This window comes from Olea europaea, unplaced genomic scaffold (genome assembly GCF_002742605.1).
Source record: "Olea europaea var. sylvestris unplaced genomic scaffold, O_europaea_v1 scaffold2449, whole genome shotgun sequence".
NCBI lineage: Eukaryota > Viridiplantae > Streptophyta > Magnoliopsida > Lamiales > Oleaceae > Olea > Olea europaea.
In genome coordinates, this window is record NW_019242689.1 from 52310 (window position 1) to 70716 (window position 18407).

Genomic DNA, 18407 nt, shown 5'->3' on the forward strand with positions numbered 1-18407 from the left:
TAGTATTCATTTGGTTTTATTTTTTACATAAGAATTGTCAATTAAAGGAAAATATTTTTTTACTATAATTCTTAAAATTTATTAACTTTGCCAACCCAAAAAAAAAAAAAAAAAAAAACGATAGTTCAAGGAATTCCTTGAAAATCGAGAAAATACCAATTCCCAATACAAGCAAGAAAATACAATTCTATGAAAAATAAAACATGTCAAACACACAAAATTGAAAAAATGTGGAATTCGAATTCAATTTTTCATGGAATTCGAACCAATCAAACAAGGCCTTATTGAAAAATTCGATATCACCAAAAATGATATTTGCAATGAGTTGCAAATCTCGAATTTTGTTTCAACATGTCAAATCTTGAATTTTCTGGGAAAAAATGATGGTCAATTAGTGTCTTGATCAAATTATACGAATGGACTGTACATAGATCATTTGACAGAACAAATGGATCAGATGAGATGACGAGAGCGATTTGCACATGAAATTATTAATTTGAGGGTCAAATGTAAGGACATTTTTCACAGTAAAGACAATTAGTAGGAATGTTTGGTCTCAATTACTTGAATTGAGTGATAAAAAGTGCAATGGAGTTTTATCGTCAAGGGACGATATGCACAATATTGAGTCGACGAAAGTGTAAATTGAATTGTATAGAGAGAGCTAGTATGATCCGAGACAGAGTAGCATGAAAAATGTCATTTTTTTTCCTAAAGTAACGAACACGATTCTGCCACACCAGGCCTGAACAGACTTTTGCTGGCCCAATTTATCTGTCATTTGACATCCTATCGTCTCCAAATTGTCTCTCAGGTTTTTCGAGTTAGTCCTTCCGACGAGTTTCATTTTCCATTTTGTTTGATTTTTCTAGAACTTAGACCCGACACTAAGACTGTTAATGAATTGAATTTTGATCCGAATTTGATCTGAATTCGATAAAATTAATGAGATATGAATTTAGAATTGTAGTCCGATAACTCGATCAAAATTTGAATTCGATAATACGTTAACTAAATAGAGCAAATATGAATATAGGTCAATTTGATTCGATTTGTTATAATAATATAATATGTTTTATATATTACTACATCATTTATTATACATAATTTTTCTCATTTTGAAACTTGTATGAAACTTTGACTTTTTAATGAATAATGTTAAATCTATCAAATTTCAATATAAAATTACATATATTGTAATAAATTTTGTATTGAGGTTGAGAATCCCTTCTTTTCAATTAAAAAAAATATATGTAAAATATTTCTGACCAAATTATTGGATCGGATATCCGATAATATAACAAATCCTTTATGAATTTAACAATCAAATATAATATGGGCAAATTAGGTATCCGATCTATTTACAGCTCTACTTGACACTACCCACTCGATTTTAAAGATGACATGTCTTGTTTTTGAACTATGCTAAGCATACATCCCATGGTTTACCCCTTGGAATGTGCGTTTAAAAAAAAAAAACACTGTTCAATCATATTTCGACACATGGTACAGTGTCAAAAATAATGTCAAACAAGTTGCACAGGTAGCATAATTGCTTATTTTTACATCTCTACAACAACACTAACGATGCCTACAATATGGGTGCGTGATAATATTGTGCTCAACTTGACATACAATTACCAAGTTCATCAAGGACGGAGCCAGAGTTTTGATATTGTAGGGTCAAAAATTGAAATAATTTTTTTTTTTTTTTTGAAAATAACATATCATTAGACATTAATCACTACTACAACTGTAGTCTACGCGTTTTCATACTCTGAAAATATCGTATAATTACATCATTATTGAAAACAACATATCATTAGACATTAATCACTACTACAACTGTAGTCCACACATTTTCATACTCTGAAAACGTCGTATAATTACATCATTATTAATATTGGCGAATACATCGTTCTCAATATATGCAACTAAACTATCACTTAATCATTGATCTCCCATCCGATTCCGCAGTCGATTCTTGACAATCTTTATTGTAGAAAGTACTCTCTCTACCGTAGCAGTAGCAATTGGAAGAAGTAACGCCAATGTTACAAGCCTGTAAACTAATGGGTACACCACATTTTTTTCGTCAATACCAACTTTTCCACAAGATCATTAAGGTTTCGTAACCCTTCAAAATGTTTGTTAGTGCGCATATCAATAATATATATCTGGAGTTGCTCTTCAAGTGTTAAGATCTCTACTGGCTTAAAATCATTAGGATAATACTCACACAATTGAATTAACTTATCCTTGTCGAAAGCAGAAAATGAATTTTCTGGACATAAGCATGCAATACAAAGGAGTAAGTCGCTATTTGCCTCGGAGAAACGATCATTCAACTCTTGAATTTGCAGATTGATGATAGCATAGAAGAAATCCACACGAAAATGATGTAGATTTGTTATTCCTTGAGTGTTACGCTGTGAGCGACCTAGAGGTATAAACATATCATCCATGTTCGGAACATCAATGTTGTACCTTTCACAAAAACAAGAAACTGATCGTAAAAATGAGTCCCATTCATTGCTTCTCGTTGTTTGGAGTCGTTTTTTTTTTTTTTATATATATTTTCACCAATTTCATAACATTAACAATGTCTTGATCGCTTCTTTGTAATGATTTTGACAATTCATCTGAAATGCCCAATACGTTTTTCATGAGATGCAGACTGAATACAAAATCAAATGTCAACATAGATCTTAACAAAAGACGAGCTTCACCTCTTTGTCCACAACTAGTTTCATCAGTGGCAATCATCTCAATGACATCAACTGTAGCAGAAAACATGAAAATTAAGTTAAGTAAAGAACTATAGTGAGAGCCCCAATGAGTATCACCGGGTCGCTGAAGATTAGTTTCTTAATTAAGTCCCTTTCCACTTGAAATTTCACCAAGATTCAACAATTCAACAACTTCAAGCCTCTCCTTCTCTTGAAGAAGATCAAACCGCTTAGTTGATCCTCCAACAACATTCACCACGTTACTCAGTAACGTAAAGAACATTTCAATCTCTGCATGTTTGTTTGCCACAGCTACACAAGAGCTAGTTGCAGCTGATGAACAAAACAATGAATATAGAAAGCACTTGGATTCTTTTTCAAAATAAGTGCTTTAAGACCATTATACTCACCTCACATATTACTTGCCCCATCATAGCCTTAACCTCTTAAACTAGATATACTTAAATTAAATCTAGAGAATATGTGATCAATGGCATCCTTAAGTGAGAGAGCTGTAGTGCTAGACACATGTTCAACACCGATAAAACGTTTCATTACTTGTCCTTTCTTATTCACATAACGTAAAACAATTGACGTTTGCTCCTTCACGGAAACATCACAAGATTCATCAACAAGAATAGAAAACAACCCATCACCAATATCTTTCATAATAACAGAAAGTGTTTCAAATGCAATAGTTCAAGAAAATAGCATTAATCTCATTATTATGATCACATAACCACTTCAATAGTTCAAGAAAATTCCCTTGATTTTTTGAATCTTCAGATTCATCATTTCTACGAAATGAAAGCCCTTGCCATAGAAGAAATCGAACACAATCAATTGACCCATTCAAACGAATTCGGTACTCCTCTTTTGTTCTTTTCGACTTTTTAAAGAGGACACAATCAATATTTTGTTTTTGATTCACAAAAGTCTCATACTTAATCCGCGCTCGATTGTGTGCACTACCACTTTTTCCAACATGAGTTTGAAGCCGTTCTTTCTTTTTCCAATTTGAGAACCCTCCACCAACAAAAGCATTGCCACCACCATGTTCTTCACTATTTGGTTTGAAAAGATAACAATAAAAACAAAATAGAGTATCTTTTTCTATACTATATTCCAACCAATCAGGGAACTCATTAAACCAAGAAGATTTAAAGGATGAATTTCCAAATTCTTTTTGTGGATACATATGATTTCGAGGTTGACATGGACCCCTTTGTACATATGCTCTACGAATTTCATCCCGAATATTAACATTATAATTCACAATTGGAATTTTTAATCCGGGATATGAAGGAAATTGTGCTAAATCAATTTTGTCTTGAACATCTTTTTTAGTCCTAGCATTTGTCTCTTCTTGGCTATCTATTTTATCTTGAACACTCACCTCAACTACATTTTCATCTCCACTTGAAATACGGATTTCCGTTTGAAATATTTCTCCATGACTGTAACAAAATCAAATTCAATACATAAATAAATAAATATCATTTTTCATTTTTCATCAAAGGACAACATGAAATTCGTAAATCATATTACACAACAATTAATTTCATGAACAATTCCATTTCATCAAGTTAGAGAAAGCCATTACTTACTTGAAATTGGGAATGATGTCTAAACTTGAAATTGAAAATAATTTCTTTTGATCAAGCAACTTATATCTCCACAATCAGGCAATTTGACAATCACCTGTCACTAAAATGTACAATTAGGGTGTTAATTTGTCAACTAAAATATTTCTCAAATCTCGAATTCAATTATGCAAATGAATTTTAGAATAAAAACATGTAAAATCAAACAAGTAGGGTGTTAATTTGTTACCTAGATGGAAGAAATATCTCAAAATTTGCACAAAAAGAGTAAAATTTGGAAATATGAATCACCATATAGGCATATACGATTGGCGATTTCTCTGCCGCATTAGGTCAGCGTAGGATTTATAATTTAGGGCATTCAATCACATGGAGGCCACATGAATGTATTTGGAGTTAAAAGGTTATTAAATGGGCTTGTCACTTGTGTGCAAATGGTGTTGGCACTTAAATATGGACAACAGAGACAAACAAGTTCAGTTTATGTTTAATTGGGCTTGGGAGTTGGGACGATGTTTGTAACCACAAAAAAAATAAAATAATAATAATAATAATAAAAATATGAAATTTTTGTGGGGTCAACTGATCCCACATCACCCCATGTGGGTCCGTCCCGAAGTTCATTAATGTCTCCACCACATTATTTATGAATTGCTACTTCTGATTTAATGTTTTGAAAACCAACCCGATCATCGACTCGAAAAAGGTGAAGGGTCAAAAATCAAAAGGTTCAATCGGGATCAAGCCAAGATCGAACCGGCTGCAATAAATACATACAAAAATAATAAAATAAAATGAAAACAATAATTTAAAAAAAAAAATTCATATTTGTTAACTAGATTCACTATTCTATAATTTGTTAATATTTTTGATATGCCACTATCCCACATTTGAAGTTTCATTATTCATGAGTTGCTACTTCTGATTAATGTTTTGAAAATCGACCCGATTATTGACTCGAAAAAGGTGAAGGGTCAAAAATCAAAAGGTTCACTCGGGATAAAAAAAAAACTCATATTTGTTAACCAGATTCACTATTCAATAATTTGTTAACATTTTTGATATGCCACTATCTCACATTTGAAGTTTATGAAACCAATGGAGAGAAGGGCATCTATAAAATGCATTATCCCACATTGTAAGTTTATAAAACCATTTGAGAGTGATGCATTTATAAAATGAGCATGTCATCCAATATTTCTCTATGGACCTTTGAATTGTTGTTTATGAGGCTCATTCACTAAGTTGAAATTTTCTAAACTAAATAATAATAATAATAATAAATAAATAAATTGTGAAAACCACAAAATCGCGATCAGTTCACCGGTTTACGGTTAAACTAGCCGATTGCAATTTTGTCACAAATAATTAACAGGACATGATTGGCTAGGTTTTGGGTCGGCTCCCGATTTTATCGGTTCAACCGATTGGGTTGGGCTAATTTTGATAACATTGCTTCTGGTAGACACTTTGAACTACGAGTTTAGATCTATGAAATCCTAATCTTACCTTTTCTTGGTGCTCTCGATGTCCAGTATAGTTAGTAGACGAGTAGTGAAAAAGATATTATAATTTATGGTATTTAAAAGATATTTTGCCCTTGTTTGAACTCCATTTTTATCAAAAAAAATGAATTTCGAATAGTATTTTAACCACATTTCAACCATACATTCTTCAAAAAATTTCCTTAATTTTTAACCACACATCTTCCAAAAATACACGGTTCAAAAATTGTTTTTTTTTTTTTTGATAAACATGGGGCTCAAACAATTATTTTCTTAACATAATTATATGAACTTTTTTCCCCTTATTTATGCAAATTTAATTATTAGCCTTTGTTTGGCTTTTTTAAAATCAAAACAATTTATTTCTCATACACATTTTCAATTACACATTTATGAAATAAATAAAATATTTTTAACGTAAACTCAAAATTTTTTCTTACTTTTGAACAACACATTTTTTAAAAATTCACTATCTAAAATATCATCTTTACAAAATAATGATCATCAAACAGGTAGTAAATTATATAAATTTGTTGTATTGTTTAATCTAGAAATCAGTAAAATATATTCATTTCGCATCGTTCAACCCGATCACATGCAAGCTACCGAACCTGGGAAGGGATGGATACATCCCAATCGGTTTTGATTCAGAAACCGAGGGCCAACTTTTCTTGTCAATGGTTGTGCACATGCCTCAATGATTGTATTAATCAGAACCGGCCACCTTAAAAGTCAAAAGTTACTTATAAAACTATTAAAAATATTTTATCTGATTAAAGAGATTTTGAAATTCACGAAGTCAAGATGATTTCAGCAAAAAGCATAAGCGGAATGTCACGGACTTGCTAATTTCCTTCAAGAACCGTGCGGCCTTAGTGTCTTCAACTTCCGCCCCCGCGGTTATTACACTAAGTCAGCCTCCCGATTGGCGTTGATGTTTTAGAAAGGCACTAAGTAGAACACTTTAAGAAAGGGACAAAGAAGGAACACAAGAGCTTACAAAGAATGCTTTGTATTGAAATAAGGAATGCTCTTTACAACTTCACTCTCTTGATCCTTCAAATGAATCCTACCAAGCTATTTATAGTGGTAGCCTCCCCAAATGGATGGCTAGGATCTTTTCTATCCGACGGTCTAGATTACACATCTAGAATTATCTATACAAATATCTACATTAAAAATATCTATGGACTAACCTAGGATGATCTAGAATAATCTACCAAGTGAGGGGCTTGTAGTTTTCTAGAATGTCCCACCATATTCTAGCAATCTTCATGCACTTGTGGGAGTCTAGAATATTCCGGTTAGCCCCAACTTGTCAACATTTTAAATTTCTCGATCTTCCTGTGCCAAGATCGAGCGAGTCGTGACATCCTCCCCTGCCTATTTGGGCGACGCCCTCGTCGCCGCGTAATGCTTTAGTTTATCTTCGAACTGCCACAAGTCTTCTTGACTTTCCCACGTTGCTTCGGACTCGGGCAATCCCTTCCACTTTATCAAAAATTGTTGGCAAGGAGGCACTCCACGCCTTCGCACAATGCGATCTGCTAGGACCTCATCAACCTCCTTGTCAAATGACTTAGTCACAATCGGAGGTGCCCGTTGTGACTCCCCTCGGCTAGGGTCTTCCATGTCTTCATGATATGGCTTCAACATGCTCACATGGAAGACAGGATGAATCTTTAAAGAGCTAGGTAGGTCAAGGCGATAGGATACCTTGCCAACCTTAGCTATTACCGGGAACGACCCTTCATATCTCCGTACCAAGCCTTTGTGCACACTTCGGTACGCTTTGAATTGTTGAGGTAATATTTTCACAAGGAATTGGTCGCCAACTTTAAATTCCAAAGGCCGTCTCTTCTTATCGGCCCACTTCTTCATACGCCTCCGTGCTTTGTTTAGACAAGAAGATAAGATACCTTGCCAACCTTAGCTATCACCGGGAATGGCCCTTCGTATCTCCGTACTAAGCCTTTGTGCACACTTCGGTATGCCTTGAATTGTTGAGGTAATATTTTCACAAGGACTTGGTCGCCAACTTTAAATTCCAAAGGCCGTCTCTTCTTATCGGCCCACTTCTTCATACGCCTCCGTGCTTTGTTTAGACAAGATCGTGCTAAGTCGGCATGCTCTTCCCATGACTTAGCCATTTTGTATGCTCCGGGGCTTTTCCCTTCATCAATAGAAGTGGACAAAGTGTGTGGTGTTAGTGGTTGTTGTCCTATCACTAACTCGAATGGACTTCGCCCCGTGGCTTCACTCCTTTGTAAATTATAGGAAAATTGTGCAATATCCAGGAGCTTGGCCCAATCTTTCTGATTGGCACTCACAAAGTGCCGGAGATAGCACTCTAACAGAGCATTCACCCTTTCTGTTTGTCCATCCGTCTGAGGGTGAAAGCTTGTAGAGAAGTGTAGGTCCGAGCCTAGGAGTTTGAACAACTCCGTCCATAGCCGACCCGTGAATCGGGGATCACGATCACTTATTATGCTCCGCGGTAACCCCCAATACTTCACAACATTCTTGAAGAATAGCCTTGCGGCTTCCTCCGCGGTGCAATCCTTGGTGACAGGAATGAAGGTGCCATACTTGGAGAATCGATCAACCACCACCATTATTGACCCGAACCCTTCGGATTTAGGCAGGGCACTAATGAAGTCCATGGTGATAGAGTCCCATGGACGCTCCGGGACTGGTAGAGGCTCCAACAAGCCTGCTGGTGACCTTGTTTCCACCTTGTCTTGTTGGCACACAAGACAAGTCTTCACATAGAGCTCCACCATGTCTTTCATTTGCGGCCAATAGTAAGCTCGTTCAAGTAATGCCAATGTGCATTTCTGCCCTGGATGACCAGCCCACTTTGTGTCATGGCACTCCTTGATGATATCTCGCCGCAAATTGTTCCACTTAGGAATATAGATACGCTGCCCCGTAGTGTAAAGTAAGCCGTCCTCGACCCAAAATCGTCGCGTCTTTCCTTCTTGGGCAGCTTTTACCAACTCCTTAGTTAAGGGATCATGATCCATGCCTTCCCGAATCAAATCAAGCAACGTCCCTTTGGCTTGGCTTATGGCTGCAAGCTCTGCCTTCCTGCTTAACGCATCGGCTACAACATTCGCTTTCCCCGGCTTGTATTCCATCACATAGTCAAACTCCGCTAAGAAATCTTGCCAACGTGCTTGCTTGGGAGTCAGCTTCTTTTGTGATTGGAAATAGCTAGTAGCGACATTATCCGTCTTGATAATGAATTTTGAGCCCAACAAGTAATGACGCCACACTCGTAGGCAATAAACGATGGCCGTCATCTCCTTTTCTTGCACCGTATACCGACGCTCAGTGTCGTTGAGCTTGCGACTTTCAAAAGCAATAGGATGCCTTTCTTGCATTAGAACACCCCCGATAGCAAAGTCTGAGGCATCCGTTTGTACTTCAAAGGTCTTGGTGAAATCCGGCAATGCCAAGACCGGTTCCTCCATCACGGCCGCCTTCAAATCATCAAAGGCCGTTTGACATTTCTCGGACCAATCCCATGTCTTATTCTTTTTCAATAGGTCCGTTAGTGGGGCTGCCCTCGCTGAGTAGCCTTGGATGAACCGCCGATAATAATTAACTAGACCAAGGAAGGAACGAAGTTCGGTTACCTTGGTTGGTGCTTCCCACTCCTTGATTGCTATTACTTTTGCCTCATCCATCTTCAAGCGCCCGTGGCCAATGATATGTCCAAGGAAGTGCACCTCCTCCTTGGCAAAGGAACATTTTTCCTTTTTGATGTATAGCTCATTCTCCCGCAATGCTTGGAACACCGTTTGGAGATGTTTTGCGTGATCCTCCAAGTTGTCGCTATAGATGACAATGTCATCCAAGTATACCACCACGAACTTGTCCAAGTAAGGTTGGAAAATCCTATTCATCAATGTGCAAAATGTGGCCGGGGCGTTGGTTAAGCTAAAAGGCATTACCAACCATTCGAATGAGCCATATCGAGTGATGCAGGCTGTCTTAGGCTCATCCCCTTCTACAATACGTACTTGGTAGTATCCCTTTTGTAGATCCACCTTTGTGTAATATTTTGCACTACCAAATCTATCAAATAAATCAGCAATCAAAGGAATAGGATACTTGTTTTTAACTGTTACCTTGTTGAGCGCCCGGTAATCTACACACATGCGTAACGATTCATCATGCTTCTTTTGGAACAAGACCGGGGCGCCATAAGGTACCTTCGAAGGTCGTATCCTCCCTGTGTCAAGTAACTCCGTCAATTGCTTTCGAAGTTCTTCCAGCTCCGGCGGTGCCATTCGATAGGGTGCCATGGATGGTGGTTTGGCACCCGGTTCCAACTCGATCTTATGATCCACCTCCCTCCTAGGTGGTAATTTCTTGGGTAACTCCGGCGGCATCACGTCCTTATTTTCTTCAAGGACATTCTTGATGACTTCGGGCACATTATCGTCACCCACAACTTCCTCAACTTGGTCCTCCATTTTTAATGCTGCCAAATACGTCGCCTCTCCTTTCTTTAGCCCTTTTGCTAGTTGCATGGCCGAAAGCTGCCTTCTTGCTTTCGTCCTAGCTACCGTAGGAACCATGCATGGAGAACCCCTCTCCAAGATGCAAACCGAGCCAAAGGAAGGCATAGGAATAGCATTGACCTTCCTCATGAAGTCCAACCCGAGAACCAAGCGAAAATCATCCATTGTAGCCACCGAAAAATCCACTTGGCCATGCCAAGTGCCTAATTGAATTTCCACCCCTCGAACTATGCCACCAAGGAGCGTGGATGGAGAATTCACGGCTTTCATAAGACCACCACTTTTAGTGATTGTGAGGCCCAACCTTCTAGCCTCATCTTCAGTAATGAAGTTGTTGGTAGCTCCCGTATCTCACTTGGCCATGCCAAGTGCCTAATTGAATTTCCACCCCTCGAACTATGCCACCAAGGGGCGTGAATGGAGAATTCACGGCCTTCATAAGACCACCACTTTTAGTGATTGTGAGGCCCAACCTTCTAGCCTCATCTTCAGTAATGAAGTTGTTGGTAGCTCCCGTATCTACCATTGCTAGTGCGGGCCGACTATTTACTTGAGCTTCCACATACATTAATCCTCGTTCATTATTGGAAGCCGGAACGACCTTAGCATTGAGAGCGTTAAGAAGTTGCAATGAACTAAAATGTTCCGCCCTTCGCTCTTGGCAAGAGGATGAATCTCGTTCCTCCGCCATAGCCGCCAATGTGCCAAGTTTAGGGCAATCACGCATTAAGTGTGGCCCCTTGCACACGAAGCATCCACTTTGAGAACCCGTCGAGGCCTTCTTCTTTTCCTCATAATTTTTTCGCGAGAGGGAAGGTTTGTAAGTGTTACCACCTTTGAATGATGACTTGTGGTAATCTTTCTTCTCTCCCCCGCCTTTAGCCGAGTTACTCTTAAAGCTTTTAGAAGATTTCGATGAATCCGTGCTCCTTTGGAACTCGGTTAAAGATTCGGCCACCACAATAGCCTCGTCTACTGTCTTCACTCCCCGACGTTGAAGTTCTTGCTTCGCCCAATTTTGCAATCCGTCGTAAAGTGAAACAATAGATCTTCATCTGACATGCTCGGGATTTGAAGCACAAGGGTAGTAAACTATTTGACATAATCGCGAATAGTGCCCTTATGTTTCAACTCCCTAAGCTTTTTCCGGGCCTCATATACTACATTTTCAGGATAAAATTGGCGTTTCAATTCTTTCTTGAAATCGTCCCAACTATCTATCCTACAAGCACCCTTTTCTATGTCGGCGTGCTTACGTCGCCACCATAGAGCCGCGGTGTCCGTAAGATACATAGTCGAAGTACGTACCTTAGTAGCTTCATCCAAAATGTTCACGCCCTCAAAATATATTTCCAATCGCCATAGGAAATCATCTAGCTCTTTTGCATCTCGCCTTCCATCGAACTCCCTAGGCTTTGGATAGTCGATCCTTGGAGCCGCTAGCATCGTGCTAGTACCCGCACTAGTTGACGCCTTCTTACAAGCGTCTATGCCACTTTGCATATCCGCGCAAAGCTTGTTCACTTGGTCTTGGATCGCTTTGACAGCATCCATGACCTTAACCTCCAACTTCGTATATTCTTCCCTTAAAGCGCCTTGGTCCTCCTTGAGATCGTCAAGTTGTTCCAAGGTGTGAGCTTCAAGGGTTGAGAGTGAATTCTCCACTACTTCAATGCGTTCCCCCATATTGAGAAATACCTCCTCAAGAGATCCACCGGTAAGGGCTGGTGGTCGGCTCTTGCTTCGAGTGTGTCGAGTTTTCTTACTCGTGGTTTGGGGTTCGACCTCTCGACCCCGCTCGTCATGTTCTACTTCCGAAATGCCGGATCCCACAACATCTTTTTCCGCCGTGCCAACGATAGTAAGTGAGCAAACCTGGCTCTGATACCAACTGTCACGGACTTGCTAATTTCCTTCAAGAACCGTGCGGCCTTAGTGTCTTCAACTTCCGCCCCCGCGGTTATTACACTAAGTCAGCCTCCCGATTGGCGTTGATGTTTTAGAAAGGCACTAAGTAGAACACTTTAAGAAAGGGACAAAGAAGGAACACAAGAGCTTACAAAGAATGCTTTGTATTGAAATAAGGAATGCTCTTTACAACTTCACTCTCTTGATCCTTCAAATGAATCCTACCAAGCTATTTATAGTGGTAGCCTCCTCAAATGGATGGCTAGGATCTTTTCTATCCGACGGTCTAGATTACACATCTAGAATTATCTATACAAATATCTACATTAAAAATATCTATGGACTAACCTAGGATGATCTAGAATAATCTACCAAGTGAGGGGCTTGTAGTTTTCTAGAATGTCCCACCATATTCTAGCAATCTTCATGCACTTGTGGGAGTCTAGAATATTCCGGTTAGCCCCAACTTGTCAACATTTTAAATTTCTCGATCTTCCTGTGCCAAGATCGAGCGAGTCGTGACAGGAAGCTATCTCAAACAATCTTTCATCTTGAAGATAGCTTAATATGAATTTCAAACTCCTCGACTAATCATGCATTAGGAATCAAGTTTGGCAAACTAAGTTGAACAAACGACCAAAGATAATCGGGGACAAAAAATTCATGGTCGAGTGAACTAAGTAGATCCATAAGTCCATCCATTGCAAGTGCTTTATATTGCCCAAATGTTTAAGGATTGGATTAAGCTATTTGTACATAAAAAATGTACATCTTTCTTGACATTGTGTGATGTGTTAAAATAGAGACCACTGATTATTTCAAGTGTTGTTAAGATTATTGATAAATATGTGTGTCGTGTCACACATTATCAACAAAACTGTCAAAGATATTGTAATTGTAGCAGAATTGTAAATGATTTGTCGTAGTAATCCTCACAAAAGCTCAAAACCTATCACATTCAAAGTTTTATTGAATATCAAATCCTCAATGAATCAAGCAGTAGGACTATATCGTGAGCAAAGATATGATCATATGACAACATCTAAATACATTCACTAATCCCTATCACGTAATGATCATGTGAAGATTAAAACTCTCAGAGGTCCGTCCACCGAGAGTTGAGGATTTGATAAGATTAATTTTCTCAATAGACTAAGGGCCAGTTTGGTTTATCTTTTGCCTCTTGTAGAAGATTTTTTGAAAGAAATTACGTTAATTTTTATTTTAAAATTAATTTTTAAAAGAAGTTCTTATTCCAAAAGTATTTATAAGTATTATACTATGGTTCATCAAAATGGAAAATTTCCCGCTCTCAAACTTTTGTATTTTATAGACAATGATGCTCATCACTATACTACTACGAGATGTTGACTTCAAATTATTGGGATATGGTTCTATTAATAAATTCTCAAAAAATCTACGCGTAATAAGGCACCATGCATTTGATAATGCGCCACTGGCATATTAGTTGGCACTAAGTTAACCGAAATGATTGACAACGACACCCCAAAATCCAGAGAAAAAGCCTGATAAATAATGTGAGATTTGTCCATTATTTCTTTACAATTATGGACAAAAGGACAAATAAGAAACAAAGTTAGCCCCGTTTGACCTTCATTATTTGAATTTATAATAAATTGGATAATATTTTTTTGAAGATGATGTGGTTAAAAAGTTTTCGATTTAAGTGTAATATTATTTTATTGAAAATTGTATTGTTAAAAATAAGAAAAAAAAAAATAATAAATTAAATTGAAGAGTTTTAAAGAGAATCAAACGGGACCTTAATCTACTTGTACACTTATATACATAATTATTTACATTCCCTCACAGAGAGCCCGCATTACACCAAAAGTGCAGGTGTAGCATAGCCCTAAGAAGCAATACATCATTTGAGTAAAAAGGATTTTGATCGTTGCAAGATCGCACAATTCTTGGAATAGACTGGGCTCCCGTTGAAAATGGGTGAAATAACATTTTTTTTTTTAAAACAAAATGAGTAATTTAAAAAGAAATAAAACTTTTTTAAAATTAATGGAGCTTAAACAGGGGCTAGGATATTGATAAGATAACAGAATTTGCAGAAGGATAGTATCTACTAGAATTGAAATGCCATAAAAGGTAGAAAAATGTTATTTATACACGAGGGCATTGTCGACCCCCTCGTGTGAGGGGAGTATACACCGAAGTGTCAATCTCATTATACATGTAGCAAAACTCTAAAAAATAAGTCAATTGTCATCGTTTTGTAATAACTTTGTAATTTATTTTCAATCAATCAATGATTGAATTGATCAATGAGTTGGATGAGTTCATAGCTCGATGGACAAAATGTTGTTGATCATGATTGAGTGTGCGCTTGACAATATTATAGTCTAGGTGGATGAACATCAACTCTACCAACTCCATTACTCATAACTCATAAATGCGACTTTACACATACAAATTAATAAGGTTAAATTGATCATTTTTACATGAAAAAAGGATTATTAAAAGAGGAATTTCTTGAATCAATGTGGCTCGAATGCAAGAAAATATGTAGTACAGCTATGTTAAGAAGAATTGCAATTTATGTCCTTTTAAACTCGACCAAACATGCTCGAAATACTTGGTAACTCTAAAACAAATCGAAATATCAGAATGCAAATAAATATGAAGTAAATGATGTATACATATAATTTAGAAATGATCTTCTAAGCACATGTGCTTAGCTTATATTAAGCACCAATGACATGAAACAAAATTTAATTAGTGAATAAGTTAATAATAGATCTCATGTATTTAATGGTTCACTAATTAAATAATGTGTCATATCACCAATGTTTAACATAAGTTAAATACCGATATTTAAGAGATCATTTCCACATATAATTAATCATATTCCCACAACAACAAAAAGAAAATCAGAACCAACCCCATAAAAAAAATAAAAACAAAAATTGGACACAAAAATAAAACCTTAATTTTTTCAGTTGTTGAATGCATCACATCTGCGCCTAATCTCCCCTTTCCCTTCACTCTTGACACCATATACACTCAACTTCTCCATTGCTACACCAAATGCTTCGAAAAACGCCGTTTGATTATTCGCATAAAGATCCACATAACCCTTCGTTCTCTGATCCGAATTCAGAGCATGATCCGATGAAAGAAGCCCTAATCCTTTCGGCAAGTTCTGGAAATACATATTATCGAATTTGTTTGGACTCATCACATCATTGAACACAGATAATGTTGGGTTTTGATGATAATTTGCACAGGCGTCTCTCAGTGCTTGGGAAAATCTGGGATTGTAAGATGGAGCGGATTCTGATGTTATGCTATAGTTGTACAAAATGGAGCTGAATTCTTTGCAATGGGAAAATCCGATTGTGTGCGCGCCAGAGAGTGCCACCATTTCTTGAACGGAAAATCCCCTGGATTCGAAAATTTGAAAGATTTGATTCATCGGCATTGTGGGTTTCGGCAGATTGCCATCGATTGAAGAAGCTGTCGATGTTAAAGAATCCTTCCGGCCTAGTTTTACGGAGTAATAAGGGCCGCCAATCATTAAAACTAAGTTTCGGGCCGCCACGGCGAGGATATCGGCGCAAGATACGACGCCGGGGCAGGCTAGTTCCAGGGCAGTCTTGGCGCGGACCACCTGTTAAGGATAAAATTTCACCTCGATTGAGCAATTCTATTCGACTTTACTTACTTAGGAAAACGACAAGGTATGTGTTAGTCTTCTTACCACATCGAAGCCGTCGCCGGGGAGGGAGAGATTGATGTCAGCATCTCGCTCAGCCTTGTTGAAAGGGGTGGAGGAGATAAGTACTGAGGCGTCGCAGCCGCCGATAAAGCAGTCATGGAAGAAGAGGCGGAGGGTGGCAGCGGCAGTGGTGGGGGATGAGATCTGCTTGTTGGTGGTGGTGTCTTGCAATATTTGCTCAAATCTTGGGCATGTTTTTTGGTAGTAATTTACGCTCAAAAATGACTGTCTCTGGGAATATGATGGAGTGAAAAAAAGTGAAGAAAAACATAGAAACAGAAACAATGGCGACGCCATTAAAATGAACTGTAATACTGCTGCTACTCTTTCAGCTTAATTCAAAAATTTTTGCTAGATTTCTGTCTCTCCCCAAGATTTTAGAGAGAGAGAGAGAGAGAAGTTGGGCTGAAGAGGGAGAGAGGAGTAGGGTGTAGGGAATTGAGTGCGCCCTTAGAGAGAGAATCGCCACTTTGAGCACCACCAATCACGGGATAAATGCTGGTAGTGGGGCCTTTGTGAGGTGGCTCGTCGGTGCCCAAGTTCAGGTTCCAGCGCAGGGAATTAAATTACCATAATACCCTTAGTTAAGATGTAAATTACCTATTGGGTATGTTGTAAAAATGATTTTGCTACATGAACGTAATAGGCTACATTGGGGGCTATATAATGAACACGCAGAGCCTCGGCCACTGTTGGGTATGGTGTAAAAAGGATTTTGCTACATGAACATAATGAGTTACATCAGGGGCTATATAATGGACACGCGACACGTCGACACCTCTACATTGGTCGAGGCGCCTGCCGCACCTCGAGCCCACAGGCACCTCGCCAATTGTGAGACGCCAAGTGTCCATTATGCAGCCCATTATGTTCATCTAGCATTTTTCTTGTAAAAAACGATCTGTTATTGATTATAATTCAATTATGTGGGTCTCATTTCATTACATGTATCCGTTAGGCAAATATATAAATGGCTTATAAAAATGAATGATGGTAAATTTCAAAAAACGCGAGAATAATAGTAGTATTTATGATTGTACTATTGAAAATTAATGTTTGAATTTATAATTAGATTCAAAATCCAAAAAGAGGCTTGTAAAATTTAGTGATATTCATGTGCGGCGTGCATAGATGGATGTTTAATACAAGTGGTTGGCAATGGTAGTCCCACCTGTAATTGTTGAATGAATAATGCTATCTAGCACCCGTTTATGTGGCATTACGTGATAATCCAATTAAATGTAAACTTATATAATTTATTTAATTGTACCTTTCATTTAATAATAACCAGCGTCACTTAAACTGGTGTTGTAACACTAGTGATGCTAAATAACATTATTTTTATTGAATGATGCAAATGCATTACAAAATTACTGGGCAATTTAAAGCGAAATTCGCTATCACCTAGATTGGTGCGAAACATGATTCATGTTAGATATTATTAATCGTATTAAATGTACAAGGTGAAACTAATTGTCAATGTATTGTTCTATTAAGATGAATTATAGAAGTTATTAAACAAGAACGGACCATTTAACCTTTACACAAGTGCTTAGTGAATTTCGATAAGCTATGTGTATATAGTATACATATAGGAATGACAATTGGGTAGAGCAGCTTGGGAGCTCAACTGCTTGGTTTGTTTGGGCTCGAACCATGGGCCCCTAGAACTCGACCCAAGGTCAAATTTAGGTAAAAAAAATAAAAATAAAAATAAAAATTGACGAGACTGAGCTGCTTCACATGAGCTAGGTTCATGAAAAATGTGTGAAATGTGACTGTTTATCACATATTTTTCAGCAAATGTGACTGTTGGCATTATTTAATTTTTTTTTTTTTCAGAATTTTTTTCACTATGAATACTTCATCTTTCCAATTTATTTTTTTCACCACGATTCGGTACAATATACATTCTAAATTTCTCATATAATTATATTAATCCGATTTTTATACAATTAATTCATCACTTCATTTATATTCTACTTCTTCTAATTTTTTATTGTATAATTAAATCTACATGCTATATATTCTCTGCATTCTTTCGACCTTCTCATTCCAATTTCATATTTTATTCAAATTCCAAATAGATCGCAATAATTATTTGGAGTATAATGAGTTCCAAGATATGTTTGGTGTCGACTCCAACACACCACAAAGTGTAGCTCCCACTTCTTCTTCGGCATTTGATCACAATTTCGGTGATCGTAATGAATTCCAATTCCCATTGATTTGGATGACAAAGAAATGCATGAAAGTACAAATCCAATTGATTTGGATGACAACGAAAAAGAAAAAGAATTGCATACAGTAGGCTCAGCCAATAAATGAAGAACGAAGAAACAAACTAATAATTATTGGGAACACTTCAAACGGATGGT

The 18407-nt window shown here is 37.4% G+C and overlaps 4 protein-coding genes across 4 annotated transcripts; all 4 read right to left on the reverse strand.

Annotated features, from left to right (window-relative positions):
• Window positions 1–1747: 1747 nt before the first annotated feature.
• On the reverse strand, window positions 1748–3398 carry LOC111382219. The gene is made up of 5 exons (XM_023006124.1): window positions 3173–3398; window positions 2901–3062; window positions 2636–2780; window positions 2103–2487; window positions 1748–1777 (listed from the first exon to the last, which is right to left on the reverse strand). Exons 1-5 carry the CDS (start codon window positions 3396–3398, stop codon window positions 1748–1750), a joined length of 948 nt encoding a protein of 315 aa, XP_022861892.1.
• On the reverse strand, window positions 1886–4408 carry LOC111382225 (zinc finger MYM-type protein 1-like). Its single transcript, XM_023006129.1, has 2 exons — window positions 4337–4408; window positions 1886–4186 (listed from the first exon to the last, which is right to left on the reverse strand). The coding sequence occupies exon 2, from the start codon at window positions 3925–3927 to the stop codon at window positions 3415–3417; it is 513 nt and encodes a 170-aa protein (XP_022861897.1). The 5' UTR covers window positions 3928–4186; window positions 4337–4408; the 3' UTR covers window positions 1886–3414.
• A 655-nt stretch (window positions 4409–5063) lies between these two features.
• LOC111382220 lies at window positions 5064–7719 on the reverse strand. The gene is made up of 3 exons (XM_023006125.1): window positions 7301–7719; window positions 6445–6562; window positions 5064–5093 (listed from the first exon to the last, which is right to left on the reverse strand). The coding sequence occupies exons 1-3, from the start codon at window positions 7717–7719 to the stop codon at window positions 5064–5066; spliced, it is 567 nt and encodes a 188-aa protein (XP_022861893.1).
• Window positions 7720–14861: 7142 nt separating this feature from the next.
• Window positions 14862–16493, reverse strand: LOC111382222 (peroxidase 31-like). Its single transcript, XM_023006128.1, has 2 exons — window positions 16012–16493; window positions 14862–15921 (listed from the first exon to the last, which is right to left on the reverse strand). The coding sequence occupies exons 1-2, from the start codon at window positions 16324–16326 to the stop codon at window positions 15247–15249; spliced, it is 990 nt and encodes a 329-aa protein (XP_022861896.1). The 5' UTR covers window positions 16327–16493; the 3' UTR covers window positions 14862–15246.
• Window positions 16494–18407: the final 1914 nt, after the last annotated feature.